Source organism: Palaemon carinicauda, chromosome 22 (assembly GCF_036898095.1).
Source record: "Palaemon carinicauda isolate YSFRI2023 chromosome 22, ASM3689809v2, whole genome shotgun sequence".
Classification (NCBI taxonomy): Eukaryota; Metazoa; Arthropoda; class Malacostraca; order Decapoda; family Palaemonidae; genus Palaemon; species Palaemon carinicauda.
This window is the reverse complement of record NC_090746.1, coordinates 67,958,168-67,974,527: the sequence shown is the minus strand read 5'-3', so window position 1 is coordinate 67,974,527 and position 16,360 is coordinate 67,958,168. Positions and strand designations below refer to the sequence as shown.

The 16,360-nt window shown below is 34.7% G+C and overlaps 1 protein-coding gene across 1 annotated transcript in view; it reads right to left on the bottom strand.

The window, feature by feature from the left end:
- Positions 1 to 6,902: 6,902 nt before the first annotated feature.
- LOC137616126 (carcinine transporter-like) overlaps positions 6,903 to 16,360 on the bottom strand; it is a 40,258-nt gene continuing 30,800 nt past the window's right edge. The window contains 6 exon segments of the mRNA XM_068345802.1: positions 6,903 to 7,239; positions 9,889 to 10,070; positions 11,134 to 11,315; positions 11,762 to 11,976; positions 13,434 to 13,558; positions 14,325 to 14,451. Of these exon segments, the coding sequence (XP_068201903.1) occupies positions 7,011 to 7,239; positions 9,889 to 10,070; positions 11,134 to 11,315; positions 11,762 to 11,976; positions 13,434 to 13,558; positions 14,325 to 14,451 (1,060 nt within the window). The 3' untranslated portion in view covers positions 6,903 to 7,010.

Below are 16,360 nucleotides of genomic sequence, written 5' to 3'. Positions count from 1 at the left end.
CTACAAATTCTGCTTCAGTCTTTTCCAAAAGATCGCGAGCTGCTGCAATATCTTCTTCTGGCAACTTTCCTGAGTTTATCAACGCTTCTAAGGCTAGACACTTGATTTGGGCTTTAATCATTCCTCCAGTTGCATGGCCACCACATGCCATTAAAATAGCGAGCCAATGTGCGTTAGTTACATTAGCTTCCGACAATTCTTTAACAATTGAGTTTTCCATAAACTCCTGTACATTTCATTGAACCATACTGTATTGTACTTTTCAAAGGATTATACCTCTAAAAAAAAATATATCCTAACAATACACAGAATCCTATCAACACTAAACTGGTCAAAGCTTTAATGAAAACACGGCCCTGTTATCACCAATATTTGAAGCAAACTCGCTCGATCCGAGGGTTTGGGCACCAAAAAATATATACAGTATTACGACTAGTGAATTACATAAATTCCCAAGCTCCCAAACTCACCTGCTTTATATTACATAATCTGATGCACAAGAGAAAACCTCCGAGCTCTGAGAATAATACGCAACTCCCAGACGATAATAAATATGAACACCGAATATCTAAAGGTCTTGTTACGTTACTCTCAAAGCAAATCTGGGTGATTACTTCACTTTTAACGGGAAATATTCTTAAATCTACCTCTTACTTCAATTCTTATTCAGGGGATACGAGCAAAACACTGAAATAATTATTGGTGATAGAAATAATACACACTTTACAAATATTTAGATATATATATATATATATATATATATATATATATATTTATATATATATATATATATATATATATATATATATATATATATATATATATATATATATATATATATTTATATATATATATATATATATATATATATATACATTCTATAAAAATAACAATTAAAAAAATACCAAAATAGTACCACTCGAAATTTGAATCTGAACTAGTCCTTAGACTAAGACAAAATGACATTTAAAAAAATTATACAATCACTTGTTTCACTAGAAATTAATTCATGAAAATATCTAATTTTGACAATTAATGAAAAAAGTTGACACTTTAACACTGTAGTAAATAAACAATGATTACACTTACATATACGTAACTGTTACTCTTACGTCCTTAGGGCTCATGCAAGGTTACCGAACTGTTAAGCAAAAATAAATACACTTCACTATTTGATCAAATCTCACAGGCCCAGTCACAAAAGATTTATCATATAAATTGTACTTACATTAACACACCTCACTTTAACATTAAACACAATACTGTATCATCAACATTTGAACAACACTATATACGGTATATGTTGGAGAGAAATCACTATTCACTTTCGAGAGGAAGTACGTAGTGGCTGGATAGATGCTGGTGAGAGGACTGTCGGATGTTGGCTCTTTCAGAGGGTCAAGCTGGATCTCTCTGGCCTAAGCAAGGGTAACTCCTATACATATCATCTTAAATAATTTTAGAAACTTCTATTTAATCATTCTTGTAGCGGGGGGGGGGGGGGGGCACAGTCTACTCTAGATGGCCTCTCACGACGTTAGGCTGCCAACTTGGCAGTTTGAAGAAGGGGTTCCATTCGTTGTCCAACAAGGCAATAATCTCTGCTAATTCCGCCCACCTCTTCTCATAACAATGAAAAAGAATAATTTCTAGTCTAGAACCTTCATGCAATTTCCAACCAAGCGGAAACATAATGCAATCCCTAGCGTGTGTCATACCGCATACCTTTCAACAATTTTACATAAGACTTTGTAACAAAACTAAATGAAATAAAAATTTAATTCTTTAAAATACCAAACGCAAATTTACATATACAGAACTGGATGAAAATACAACTAAGGGAATGACAACAGTCTTATCTAATTTACATACATTTACTTTATCCTACGATAGTGAGACCCACCTTACGAGCTGGCTATACATGTCTTAAATTCATAATTAAAATATGTGAATAAAATATTCTACTTCCATGTAGACAAGCTTTGTAAGAATATATATATATATATATATATATATATATATATATATATATATATATATATGTATATATATATATATATGTGTGTGTATATACTGTATATATAAAACATGTATAAACATACATATATACACATACATATTTATAAATATTTAATTTAAATAAATACACGTATATAAAATATCTAATTTGAATATAAAATTTATATTCACTGTATACATACTGCAAAATATATATATATATATATATATATATATATATATATATATATATATATATATATATATATGTGTGTGTGTGTGTTTGTGTGTGTGTGTGTGTGTGCACGCGTGTATATAGGTCTGTATGTATATGTACACAGTATAAATACATATAGAGTATAATGTATATACACATAAAAAGTATATGTATACATATTTGAACCCAAAGACTACATAAAAAAAATCCAGTACAAAGTACAAATTTAATGGAAAACTTGTCTGCATCATATAACTGATGATATCATTCATTAGAACCCATACGAATAACTGAACCAAGGTGGAAATGGTAACACAATACTGATCATGTTTGTTTGAGAGAGAGAGAGAGAGAGAGAGAGAGAGAGAGAGAGAGAGAGAGAGAGAGAGAGAGAGAGAGAGAGAGAGAGAGAGAGAAACTGAACCAAGGTGGAAATGGTAACACAATACTGATCATGTTTGTTTGAGAGAGAGAGAGAGAGAGAGAGAGAGAGAGAGAGAGAGAGAGAGAGAGAGAGAGAGAGAGAGAGAGAGAGAGAGACCTCTCCGTTGAGTGGGACTAAACTAGTTTTAAATAAAATACTGACTATGGTTACATTATTTCTGATCGGGCTAATGGTAAATTAACCCCTGGTGAGATATCACAGCTAACACCTCAACTAGGAAGGTACGTCTCTGAATACCTGACTTTGTTCGTTTCATCATCTTATGACTACTATCATTAGCCTACATATCCTTACTTTTGATACTCTATTAATCATCATACCTCCATTTACGATATTCCATTGTCCCTCATACCCTCATTCACAAATTACTTATTCGATTACAGATCGTCATTTGCAATACCCAACTAGCCTTTAAAATTCATTGGCCTACACATTTACTTTTTTTGCACTAGGCACCGTAAGTCACGATACCCAAATTGCCCTGCCCCTTAATTTACGATACCTCATCAGCCCATAGGGCCCATACACCAACATTTATGAAAGACAAGTCCCACTGATGAATAATTGTATTTTACATACACGGTACCTGTGTACCAATGCCGTTACTGACAGTATTTCATGGCAATTAGACAAAGGGAAATAGGTTTAAGTCTAGTTTAAACATCAGTTTCATAATATCTATTGTTGGCTACAAATTAATATATATGTATTTTCTTAAACATTGTTTCATGATAATGTCATCAAGTCCAAGGCTTACAGAGTCCATTGGCCACAATAATACAAATATTCTATGTAATCAGGTTACTTCCTTTAGTCCCTCATAAGTTAACTAGTTTAAAAATTAACATATCAACAATAATTCCCTTCTATTCAACAAAGTTTTCTTTCCATTGCTTTACTTGCTAATCTTTGACTAAGAAACAAAGTCTTGAGGCATTTGCCCAAAAATTACTTTTTATTCAATATAGGCCTATTGGTTACTTCAGTTTCATATGGTTCATAGTATTTATAGCATAACGATACTTGTACTACATCAAGTTCATGCTTTACAAAAGGATACACTTGCAGAATGAAAATCTCTCTTGAAAACAATATTATGTATACAACGAAAACCAGCAGGACTCTTGTTCTATTATCGATAACACAGTATAACGATAAATATCTGTACACACTTGCAAATAGTGAAAATCACTTTAACACTTATGAATTATCAATATCTGAGCGAGTTGACCTATGCTGCCTAGATTAGGTTAGGCTATGCTTGGGTTACGAAAGTGCCGTTGGCCTAGGCCTAGCCAAGAGAAAGGCGAACCAGTTAATCAATCATTCTCGAGAGTCTGATATTTTCTAATTCTGTTCAGCTCCAGTAGTTAAAACCAGTTAGTTATCAGCAGGCAAAAATAATGTATTTCGGAGTTTCAAGCACAAACAGTCAAAATACTATTTACGAAACCACATAGAAAACGTAACAGCATTAAACCAACCTTAGCAGCTTGTTTACAATGACATACAGTTACTATCTACATTCTTCAATTGACGTTACAACATAAAGCCGTACGCTATATAATGGTAAATAGCATAAAGTAAACCTTTAAGCAAAGGAAAACGCTCGAATCAAACACAGGGCCCTACCTTTGAACTGTCAAGACGGTGAAACGATTAGCTTCCCGAACATGTATATCGTAGAAAACATCCTATTTTAGATGAAATACGGTTTCTACCTCAAAACAGAGGTCTTTGGCAAATCACGGTGTTATACGGAGATTTGTTAGGCCAAAACGCAAGGCTAATCTTGAGAGAAATCACAGTTAACAACTATATATGAATACAAATGATCGACAACAACTGCAGGACTAAACACTATAACAGACTCACAGTTACACAAGTGACACAATTGAATGCGCCGACGTTCACTTCTTACTGGAGTCTGGATTGGACTTGCAGTTACAAAGTTTCCCGTGATTCTGATTTCTAAATAAATTGACCGATTTAAGTCTTACAGAAAACCTATTCCTAAATGAAATATTTTTGGAGTTCCTCTGACTTCCTTCGCCGTTTGCAATACCCATTTGAGTAAAGGTTGTGTCTTATTTTCAGAAGACAACATGGTAACCTCAACCAGAAAGGTTTACGCTTGATCCGATCATAGTTGGCTTCGACTTAGGCTTGATAAATTTAATAACATTTCAATTCCACACATCTACATGGTGTGATACTTTTGTTGTAAAATTATATATAAAAAAAATAGATATTAAAACTACTTTTGTAAATTTAAATGCATTACGAATGATATAATCAGGACACAGTACAGCGTTCGGTGGGGTTGTGCAACATTGAAAAGCAGTCACACATTTTAGGTTCTAAGCCAAAGTTTCTCAGCAAAGTTCTGCTTGTCTTTTAATATATGTGCTACACGTATATGTCTTGATGAAAATGTTAATAAAGCAATCTTGTAACTACTTTACCAAATCAACTTCCAAAACCTGTATATTTTGAACCAACTTCATACACCAGTTGGTTGGTGCTTGGGTTTTAAATCTTCGACAACAAACCTATTTTCGATATTGTAGAAGTTGTAGAAAGAGATAAACAGTCTTTTACATAATCATCTATTTTGGGAGATTAATTACAATAACAATCAGATGCACGATATATTGTTATCGTGGTCCAAATACAGAGAATATTTTAGTTTGTCTTACCCTCTCATTATTCTTTACTAAATTCAAACTTAATCGTTTTATATTATTTGGGCCTTATGTCTCGGCCAACGCCAGGGTAGGAGAGGTCATTGAGCACTGATAAAACTTATTGTAAAACCTTACAGAAAAAAAAATCGTTAATTTATTTGAAAGAAAGGTTTAACCCCCAACTGTTACTTGCTTATAAATTCTTTTAGATGTTGCAGAATATTATGTCATGGCCTAAGTTATTTTGTTCTTTCAGATTTAAGAAGGAAACAGAAGCACATTAAGGAGTAACTTAAAATCCGTGTGAAGCTTACTATATTGTTTCCGTAGAAGAACATTCCTTTCCATCACCTCGCTGTCAAATCAACTTAAATGGCCAGGGTAATAAAGGTTCCAGGCAATACTTTAAGTCATACCACATACATTAATATGGTATATTTAGTAATCTCACACCACCTCGGAGGAAAGGACTCCACCAAAGTTCCACAGAGTTGCGTTAGTCTACATCACAAAATTAGACGTTGTAGACTTCGTTTACTCCTTTCGTCAGCACTTCCATCTTTTCGTCTCGTTGGATTTCTTTTCTAACTTAATTATTAAATCTATCTAATTTTCATTTAACGATAAACTATTCTAAAGCATTTTGTACATTATTTTACCTAATAAGGTCCTTCAGTCTTCATTTGTGGTACAGAATAATGAAGCAATGCGTGGCAACAGCAGTTTCACAATGATCTCTTTTAATTTCATAATTTCTGTTCCTCTCATCATGTATGTATTATATGTACAAAGGAGATAAATCATTATCTTTTTCATGTGCATGAACTGTTGGTAGATTGTGGTTCGAGTCCTGCTCAAACTCGTTAGTTCTTTTAGTGGCTGGAACTTCACCATCCTTGTGAAGAACTGAAGAGTTGGGGTTTGGCGGAGACAATAGGTCTACCTGCTGAGTCATCCTCAGCCATTGCCTGTCCCTCCTTGGTCCTAGCTTGGATGGAGAGGGGCTTGGCGCTGATCATGTGTATATATGGTTAGTCTCTGGAGCATTTTCCTGCATGCAAGGGCAATGCCACTGTTCCTTGTCTCTGCCATTCATGGCGATCTTTAAACCTTAAGCCTTTAAAGGTCTTGTTCTAAAGTGTCACCATCATCATAGAGGTCCTGTCCCCTATCCTCATATATAGAGTGTCATGTTTCTCATCACTATTCACGTTCAACGTCCACTATTATCATCACTATTCGTTCGTCAAAATAAAACGAATTCTGGTTTCCAGTTACAATCTTCAATATATATATATATATATATATATATATATATATATATATATATATATATATATATATATATATATAAATATATATATATATATATATATATATATATATATACATATATATATATACATATATTCTGTATAAAGTATATACATATGATATATATATATATATATATATATATATATATATATATACATATATATATGTATATATATATGTATATATATATATATATATATATATATATATATATATATATATAATATATATATGTGTGTGTGTATGTAATATATTTCTTCTTTCTCATCTACTATTTCTTCTTCATCGTCGTCTTTCTCTATCTCTACATCTACTTGTTTTTGTCGTCGTTCCTCTTCTTGTCCCTTCACACCCAGAAAGTAAGCTTCATAGCCCCCGAGGAATCGGTGATGATGGGAGTCTCCATTATACTGCTCTGCCTCATGAGAGTTCTTCGGCCAGCCTGGCTGTCCATCCTCTGCAGGGGTGTCGCCTCGTCCGGCCCGCCCTTCGGACCAGACATCCTCCTGCCGATGCTTTGGATGCTGATTATCTCCTCCTCCTCCTCCAGGTCGGAGTACTTCTCGTCGGTTTGTCTGTCGGGAAAAGAAGGTCATAACTGGATTCAAAAGAAATCGTTCTAAAGAAATGAACATCAAAATCAAATGAAAGGTGATTAGATTATTATTATTATTATTATTATTATTATTATTATTATTATTATTATTATTATTATTATTATTATTATTATTATTATTATTATTATTATTATTATTATTATTATTATTATTATTATTGCTAAGCTACAACCCTAGTTGGAAAATCAGGATGCTATAAGCCCAAGGCTCAAAAAGGGAAAAGTAACCCAGTGAATAAAGGAAATAAGTAAACTACAAGAGAAGCAGTGAACAATTAAAATAAAATATTTCAAGAACAGTAACATCATCAAAACGGATCTTTCATATACAATAAAAAATATAAAAAGAGACTTGTGTCGGCCGGTTCAATATAACATTCGCTTCATGTTTGAAGTTTTAGATTGTTCTTAATGATTTGGGCTATATATCCTGGCACAGGGGCCTGTGAGACCATTCAAAACAAATTGTTTCTAGGCTAAATATCTAAAGTTACATTGTTGAGTTAGAATTTAGATTTAGAAGTGGTTGGACAGCAACCAAGAAGCAAGCACGATGAAAAATAGGACTTTAGATGATTCCTACAGTTAGGATTATATATACTGATAATTTGAAAAATAAAACAAGGAAGGGAAAATATATATATAAAAAATCAGTATTGGCATAGTCACTTTTGTGCTAAATAATATTTGATACATAATCTACAATCCGTTAACTGTAGGCTAATAAAACGGTCAATTTGGAGTTGGAATATTTTTCCAAGAAATTCAATGCCATTATCACTTTAAAACTCTCTTGTTTCAAGATAATTGTCTACTAATGACAAGAGGGCAAACGTCTGGCTATTTCCTCTCCAAAAGAGATGGCTTTGTGTTTGAGGGTATTGCGATTTTTTATGTAAGACTCCCTTGCTTGAGGGTACGCTCGGGCACACTATTCTATCTCATTTCTCTCCTCTTTATTTCATAGGTTATTTATGAAATATTCATGTTAATGTTGTTACTGTTCTTAAAATATTTCATTTCAATTGTTCGTTACTTTTTTTTTTAGTTCATTTATATCCTTATTTCCTTACCTCACAGCTATTCTTCCTTGTTAGAGCCCCTGGGCTTATAGCATCCTGTTTTTCCAACTAGCGTTGTGACTTAGCTAATAATAATAATAATAATAATAATAATAATAATAATAATAATAATAATAATAATAATAATAATAATAATAATAATTCAGTATCATTAACCTTGGGTAAGCAATGCTAAGATAACTGATAATTGAGAAAGGTGAGAGTTTCAAGAATGTTAGATTCCAGGAAACTAAAACTCATGAAAGTAAATTTCAACATAGAAAAGTGAAGAAAAGTGCTATCAGAAAGGAGAGTAGTATCTAACGGTGGAGTGAATTTCAATTGCTGTCTATCGAGCGTCTTTATTACTTCCTGTATAAATGAAAATTAAAGTTTTGCCATCAAGTAGACAATGCAGACAGATTCTCAGTATCACAAAATAAATCATAAAATAGGAAGAAAATCCAGATATGTAGTTGACAGTAGATACTGTACCAGGTACATATAAGGTACAGTTGAACACAGATATCGCTGGCACACTACACTATGAGGAAGTGAACCCTGTCACACCCTTACTGCGCAACGAGTAACCATACAGATAGAGTAGGGAGAGATGGCAGTAGGGTGTGACAGGGTGCACTTCCTCAGAGTGAGGTGTGCCAGGAATTCCTGTGTCCAGCTGTACGTTGTTGCCCCGTAAACACAGTGAGTAAAATTGAAATAAAAGTAACGAAATATCAAGTACCATTGACAGTCATATGGCGCTAAGTATTATGAAGATGGCAACTGATTGCAGAGAGATTACAAGATTTTGGATGCTTTCAATAATAATGCCACTATTGTGGCTGCGTTTGATTCCAGAGTTCAAAGTCTCGTTTGTGGTTTTCCTTTCATTTCAGTAATTCCTGATAAAAAAGCTAATTCGTAATTAATTTTGATGACTTAAACAAAGCAGACACAGGTATGATTGAGTCAGTGTTAAACTATCAATATAATGTCACACTAATGTTACATGATATCGATTAGGCAGAAGTAGATAGGAAGCCATTCTTTGCTTTCAATGTAACTGAAATATTTAAAGGTTCTTATAACAAACGGCATTGATATGAGATCAATATCACACCTATCATATCGTGATTATAGATATCTAAAACAATTTTATTCACTATTTACACTTAATTAAAGTGATGGTTCAGGCCAAAGAAATGATGAAAAAATTATTACTTAACGATATAAGCAAGGAGCGAATATATTACATCAAAGTTGACGACATGAACAGAATATTGCTCTATCTTGTTCTCCTTTGGCTTATGGAATTGACGTAAAAATTTTTATTAAAGAATCCTCTTTCACGTAAAGATAACTTTCCAAAGTATTGTGTATCTGTATCTTTTTTCAGCAGACGATGTAAAGAAAGATGTAAAGAAGTGGATTTAGGATAATGCATAGATGAGAGAGAGAGAGAGAGAGAGAGAGAGAGAGAGAGAGAGAGAGAGAGAGAGAGAGAGAGAGAGAGAGAGAGAGAGAGAGAGAGAGAGAGAGAACACTTACTTGTGGGCACGCACACTAAGCAATCTTTCCATCCGAACTCTTTGCCAAACTCCTCCCCTTCCTCCATAGTGTTAGGCAACTTCTGTTGCAAAGTCTCCGGAAGACGGAAAGCCATGATGCCCCCGATGGCAGAGACGACGCCCATGATTAGGAGGGGCAGAACCAGGACCTCTGTGCCCTGAGGATATGAAGAAAACGTTAAATTTGAATTATCCTATCCGTCAACTCCTTCGCTATTCAAATATCTTATCTATAGGCATCGCAGATATTACTTCAGTGAAGATTTGTCAATTATCTTTCAGAATATTTGTTGAATAAAATCCAATGTGAATTGAATAAAAGCAAAACAATGTGATTTGTTGAATAAATTATATGATTTATTAAACACACACACACACACACACACACATACACACACACACACACACACACACATATATATATATATATATATATATATATATATATATATATATATATATATATATATATATACGCTGTACTGTGCCTCATCATTAATCTGAAAATTTTCTAAAACGTAAACATATACTTGTATTAGCTGGTGTACGGCACTGAGAATAAACATAATAACAAAACATATAATAATTCATTTTGATGACCTCAACAATAGAGAGACAGGCCTCTTTGAGTCGGTGTTAACCAGCTTATTCCACACACAGATACGAAGCCATCCTTTGCTTTATCAGCGTGAATTATTTTCCATTGTTGGTACAAAAACTGTTTATTCATTAGTCATGATAAATAATTTATCGAAGTTGAAAAAATTGATTTAGCTTAACTTATATTTAGGCTTATAATACTTAATAATTGAACTTGAAATTATCCTCAAGAGAATATTCAAAGCCATTAAACATTTCGATATATCTTTAGTAATACATAATCAATAACACCCTAATTTGAGGCATCGACTATTATACAAATCAGAGATAAACTAAAATCCTCGTCTAAAATAAATAACAAATAATTATTGGTATTACTCTACAGACAACAACGACAATAACAAATGCAGCTATTTCTAGTCCCGTGAAGGACAAAGGCCTCAGACAAGTCAATTTATGTTCACAGCAAACCAACCTAGTATGGGTAACCATGACTAGTACGGCTTTGCTGATCATGAAGATACGCAAACCCTTTCTCCACGTTAAGGTATCCCTGATTTAAGGAGACTAGTCTGTGGCCCAATCTTATTCACAAACACAAAATCAGATCCATTGACTTACCAAGTAATTAATGAAAGGGATGATGACCAAACCTAGGCCTCCCACGTACGCAGAAAATCCAATTCCAACGCCTCTGACCTCGGTGGGGTACAGCTCTGCCGCGAACGGGTAGATGATCAGGAAAGCGGCAGACTCGGAAAACTTGGCCACCAAGTATAAGATCAAAGTCGCCATAGATGAACCTTAGTAGAGAGTTACAAGGAATTAAAAGGATTTTGGATGTCACAACAGAGACTCCATTTGCTCTTGGGTAGAGCGAATTCGTTTAAGCGCTTAAAGTGTTTTTGTGATCTTGTCCAACTTATTCTTTGTGAGAGAGAGAGAGAGAGAGAGAGAGAGAGAGAGAGAGAGAGAGAGAGAGAGAGAGAGAGAGAGAGAGAGAGAGAGAGAGAGAGAGAGAGAGAGAGAGAGAGAGAGAGAGATAATAAAATAAAAATAAACTGCACTAATCAAAATTTTATCTATATTCTTTACAAACTGACAGAGAAAAACATTATGTAACGAGACTGACTTTTCATCTAAATATTATAATTAAATCCATTATCTTCATGTGAAAATTTCAATGGCATTAACTAACCTTTAAAACTTTCACATAGGGAGGCAATTCAGAATAGTTCCCCTGACTTACCTTCAGGCATGAGAACTGTACAAATAGCGAAAATGCCACCAACAATCATGCCTATCCCAAGTATCCATCGCCGTCCCCATCTATCCATGACTATCCAACACAAGAGATAGGATGGCACCTCGACAGCGCACGCCAAAAAGAAAGATAGATACTCATTGTCACCCATCGCTGGTCCATAATAGCTAAGTCCCACATAAACAGTCTCGTTGGCGAACCTTCATAGAAAACAGGAACGAACTATCAGAGAAAACGAATATTAGGGGTACTATGATAAACTCTTATTTCATATCGGTCATTTCATTTGATACGCCGGCAACTTAATGGTAAAAAAAAAAAAAAAAAAAAAAAAAAAAAAAAAAAAAAACTATTAATAATGATAACACTCGTGACGATAGTAATGAAAATAATAGTAATGATGATGATAATTATTACATTCTTACGAAATAATTACATCTTGAAAACCATACAGTACGCTTATGATAAAAACGAAAATAAAACCTGGCAAGTGTATAGAACTCAAAGGATTATCTAATGCACATTTGAAAATAAATCCACATGCTAAGCAGGGAACACACATCTCTGTGTGTCCTTCAGGCCTACCAAAGAATCAAATATTCGGTAATGTTTAGAATGGCTTAACAAAAACCACTTTGAAGATTAAAAACTCTGTGGCAAAGACTTTTAATTTAAAGAAGTGATCAATGTTTACAATTTTCTAAATTAATGGCTATTCCAGAGAGAGAGAGAGAGAGAGAGAGAGAGAGAGAGAGAGAGAGAGAGAGAGAGAGAGAGAGAGAGAGAGAGAGAGAGAGAGAGAGAGACGGGCAGGTGGTATTTGAAGCATTGATCTATTTATTACATTAGGTCTGCCGTAAGCTTGCAGTTGATTATCAAGAGAGAAATGGTGATGTGTGTAGAAAATCTACGGATGAGAAGCAGATTATCCATTGCCTACCATGGTTTATATCAGATCTCATTGGCTACATTTTACGAAACCACTTTATAGAAGCAGATATACAGTTGGACACAGAAATTCCTGGCACACCTTGCTCTGAGGAAGTACATCCTGTCACACCCTTACTGCCCTGTGAGTCCCTGTGTGTAGCCTACGCCCACTACCTCTGCTATATCTATCTGTTTGGTTCCTCCTGTGCAGTAATGGTATAACGGTGCAATTCATCAAAGTGAGGTGCGAGAGGAATCCGTGTAACTAACTGTAACTTGTCTTTAGATAGAATGCAAATTGTCTTTTGAGTGTAGCTCAAAAGCAGTTGATTTAGACATAACCCTCGTTTTAAAATTACAAATGACTTTATATGGAAACTGGCCACAAACACACACTACAGAAATATTACAACAACAAATGCAGGCGTCTCTAGTCCTCTGCAGGACAAAGGACTCCGACATGTCAATTCATGTCTGGGTTTTGCCAGTTTTCATCACCACGCTGGCCAACTATGCATTGGTGATGGTGGGAGACCTTAGTCTGATTGCTCCCAGGAAACCAACCTAGTATGGGTGGCCCTGACTGGTAAAGCTTTGCTGATCATGGCAATACCCAAACCCTCTCACCGCGTTAACATATCCCAACACAGAAATAGGTATGAATAAATCTGTAATGATAAACAGATTGAAAATAAATTCCATCATACCCAGACAGCAACGTCCTTACCAGACAATAGTGATCAGGATGGCCTTCAGACGCATGTTTGGAGTCTTGCAAGCGCTGCAAAGCCCAGCCTGGGTGTGCTTGTTGGCTGATGAGACGCTCAGAGCTTGCTGTGCCAACATACGATCCTGTAAACGAAGAGACTCCTTAGATATTGAAGTGACACTCATTCATTTGGGTATATAAGACATGTGTAAAAGGGAAAGTAATAATCAGATATAATTTGTTTAACTCAAAAGTGTACCAAATCACTCTGGGGTATCATGTCATTTTTTAACAAGTAGTTATGATCCCAAATATAAAATACAAACTATTACATAACATTACTTTGGGGGGGGGGGCACTAAAATAAGTGACAAAAATGGATATTTATATCATAACATGGATATGCAGTATATTCATTTCCTAGTGGCATTGGAAACAAATGGACACTGTTTAATAGTGAAAAAATATCAGTTAAAATCTGTTAGATTTGAAAGTATTGTTATTAATCAAAATAGACCTTAGAATCGAAGATTAATGGTTATTTCTTAAAGGCCACTCATGAATGACCGAGGTAATGGACAGCGCCAATACCCTACAGAAGCTAGTAGGACAATGTCCTAGAGACTGACCATATATACATATGACTAGCACCCAAGCCCCCTCTCCACCCAAGCTAGGATCAGGGAGGGCCAGGCAATGAATACTGATGACTCAGCAGGTAGACCTATAGGCTCCCCCAAACACTCAACCACATCCCTAGCTCACAAGAATGGTGAGGTTGCAGACACTAAAGAAACTATCGAGCTTGAGCGGGACTCGAAGCCCAGTCCGACAATCAACCGGTAAGAACGCTTCTAATAGCACAGTACAACAATTATCACTTGAACTAATCGTCAAATAAATTCTTACTTTGAGCTGCTGAAGGAACGACTGGGGAAGCTCTGTCTGGTTTACCTCGGCCATCTTCTGAAGGATCGTCGAAGCTTCCTGAAGGCGTCCTTGGGAAAGAAGCCACCTTGGGGATTCAGGTAAGTACCTGGGACAAAAAGGAAAAAGTCATACATAAGAAATAAACTGAAAGAATCAAATTCATATGAACAAAACTAAAATAATTGACTACTCAAATATTGTGAATATCATCATCATCATCATCTCCACCTACGCCTATTGACGCAAAGGGCCTCCGTTAGATTTTACCAGTCGTCTCTATCTTGATCTTTTCAATACTTCTCCATTCATCATTTCCTACTTCACGTTTAATAGTTCTCAGCCATGTACGCCTGGGGCTTCCAACTCCTCTAGTTCCTTGCAGAGCCCAGTTGAAAGTTTGGTGAAGTAATGGCTGTTGGGGAGTGTGAAGAGCATGCCCAAACCCTCTCCATCTACCCCTCACGATGATCTCATCCACATATGGCTCTCAAGCAATCTCTCTTATAGTTTCATTTCTAATCCTGTCCTGCCATTTACCTCTCAATATTCTTCTGAGGGCTTTGTTCTCAAATCTACAAAATTCCAATTCTAAAGATCCTGTATTAAGTATCATAGTTCCTAAATATTTAAATATTCCATCTCATTAATTCTTCCTCCTTCCGATGATATTTCATCTTCCATTGCGTATTCCATTCTTATCATGTCTATCTTTCTTCTATCTATCTTGAGCCCTACCTCATGTTATATTTCATGCATTCTGGTAAGCAAGCAATGCAAGTCCTGTGGTGTTCTGCTAATAAGGACAGCGTCATCAGCATACTCTAGGTAAGCTAATTTTCTGTTACCATGTTAACAATCCAGTCCAATCTTCTCCACCATCCCTAACTGTTCTATGCATTACAAAATCCATGAGGAGGACAAACAACATAGGTGACAGCACATTCCCTTGAAGAGCTCCACTGTTCACTGGAAATTCGTTTGATAGGACTCCACTAACATTAACTTTGCACTTGCTATGCTCATGAAAAGACTTAATTAAACTTACATATTTGAGAACTCGATAATAACGCAGGATTCTTCACAATATTGGCCGGTGCATACTATCAAAGGCTTTTTCATAGTCCGCAGATCCCATCAGAAGTGGATTTCTATATTCTACACATTGCTGTACAGCAAGTCCTAAAATGATAATTTAGTCAGTACAACTTACACATTTTCTAAATTCTGCTTGTTCATCTCTCAGCTTTTCATCAACCTTTCTCTCTAGTCTCTTAGAATGAGCATACTATATATTTTCATGACAACTGACGTAAGTGTGAGGCTTCTGTAATTATTGCAATCACTAAGATCTCCTTTATTTTTGCCATTTTCACCAACACTCCCAGCTCCCATTCATCAGGTATTGCCTCTTCACGTCACATTCTACAAAATAACCTTGTAAGTATTCTGGGAGTCACTTCATTTTCGGCCAATATCATCTCAGCAGTTATTCCATCGTATCCAGGGACTATCCATCTCCTGAGTTTTTTAATGATAGCTTCGACTTTAAACACACTACATTCATTCACACACACACACACACACACACACACACACACACACACACACACATATATATATATATATATATATATATATATATATATATATATATATATATATACATATAAGCCTATACGTATACATATATATATGCATATATATATATATATATATATATATATATACATACATATATACATATATATATATATATATATATATATACATATATATATATATATATATATATATATATATATATGTATATATATATATATATATATATATATATATATATATATATTGAAAAATTGAAAAAAGTAAATCAGAAAATGGCAAGGTTAAGTAAATCTTGGAAATCCAATCGCCTGAAATTACATATAAAAATCAGTCTATATATCAGTTTAGTGACATCAGTGGTAATATATGGACACGAGTCATGGTATGACAATAGAACAATATCCAATAGATTT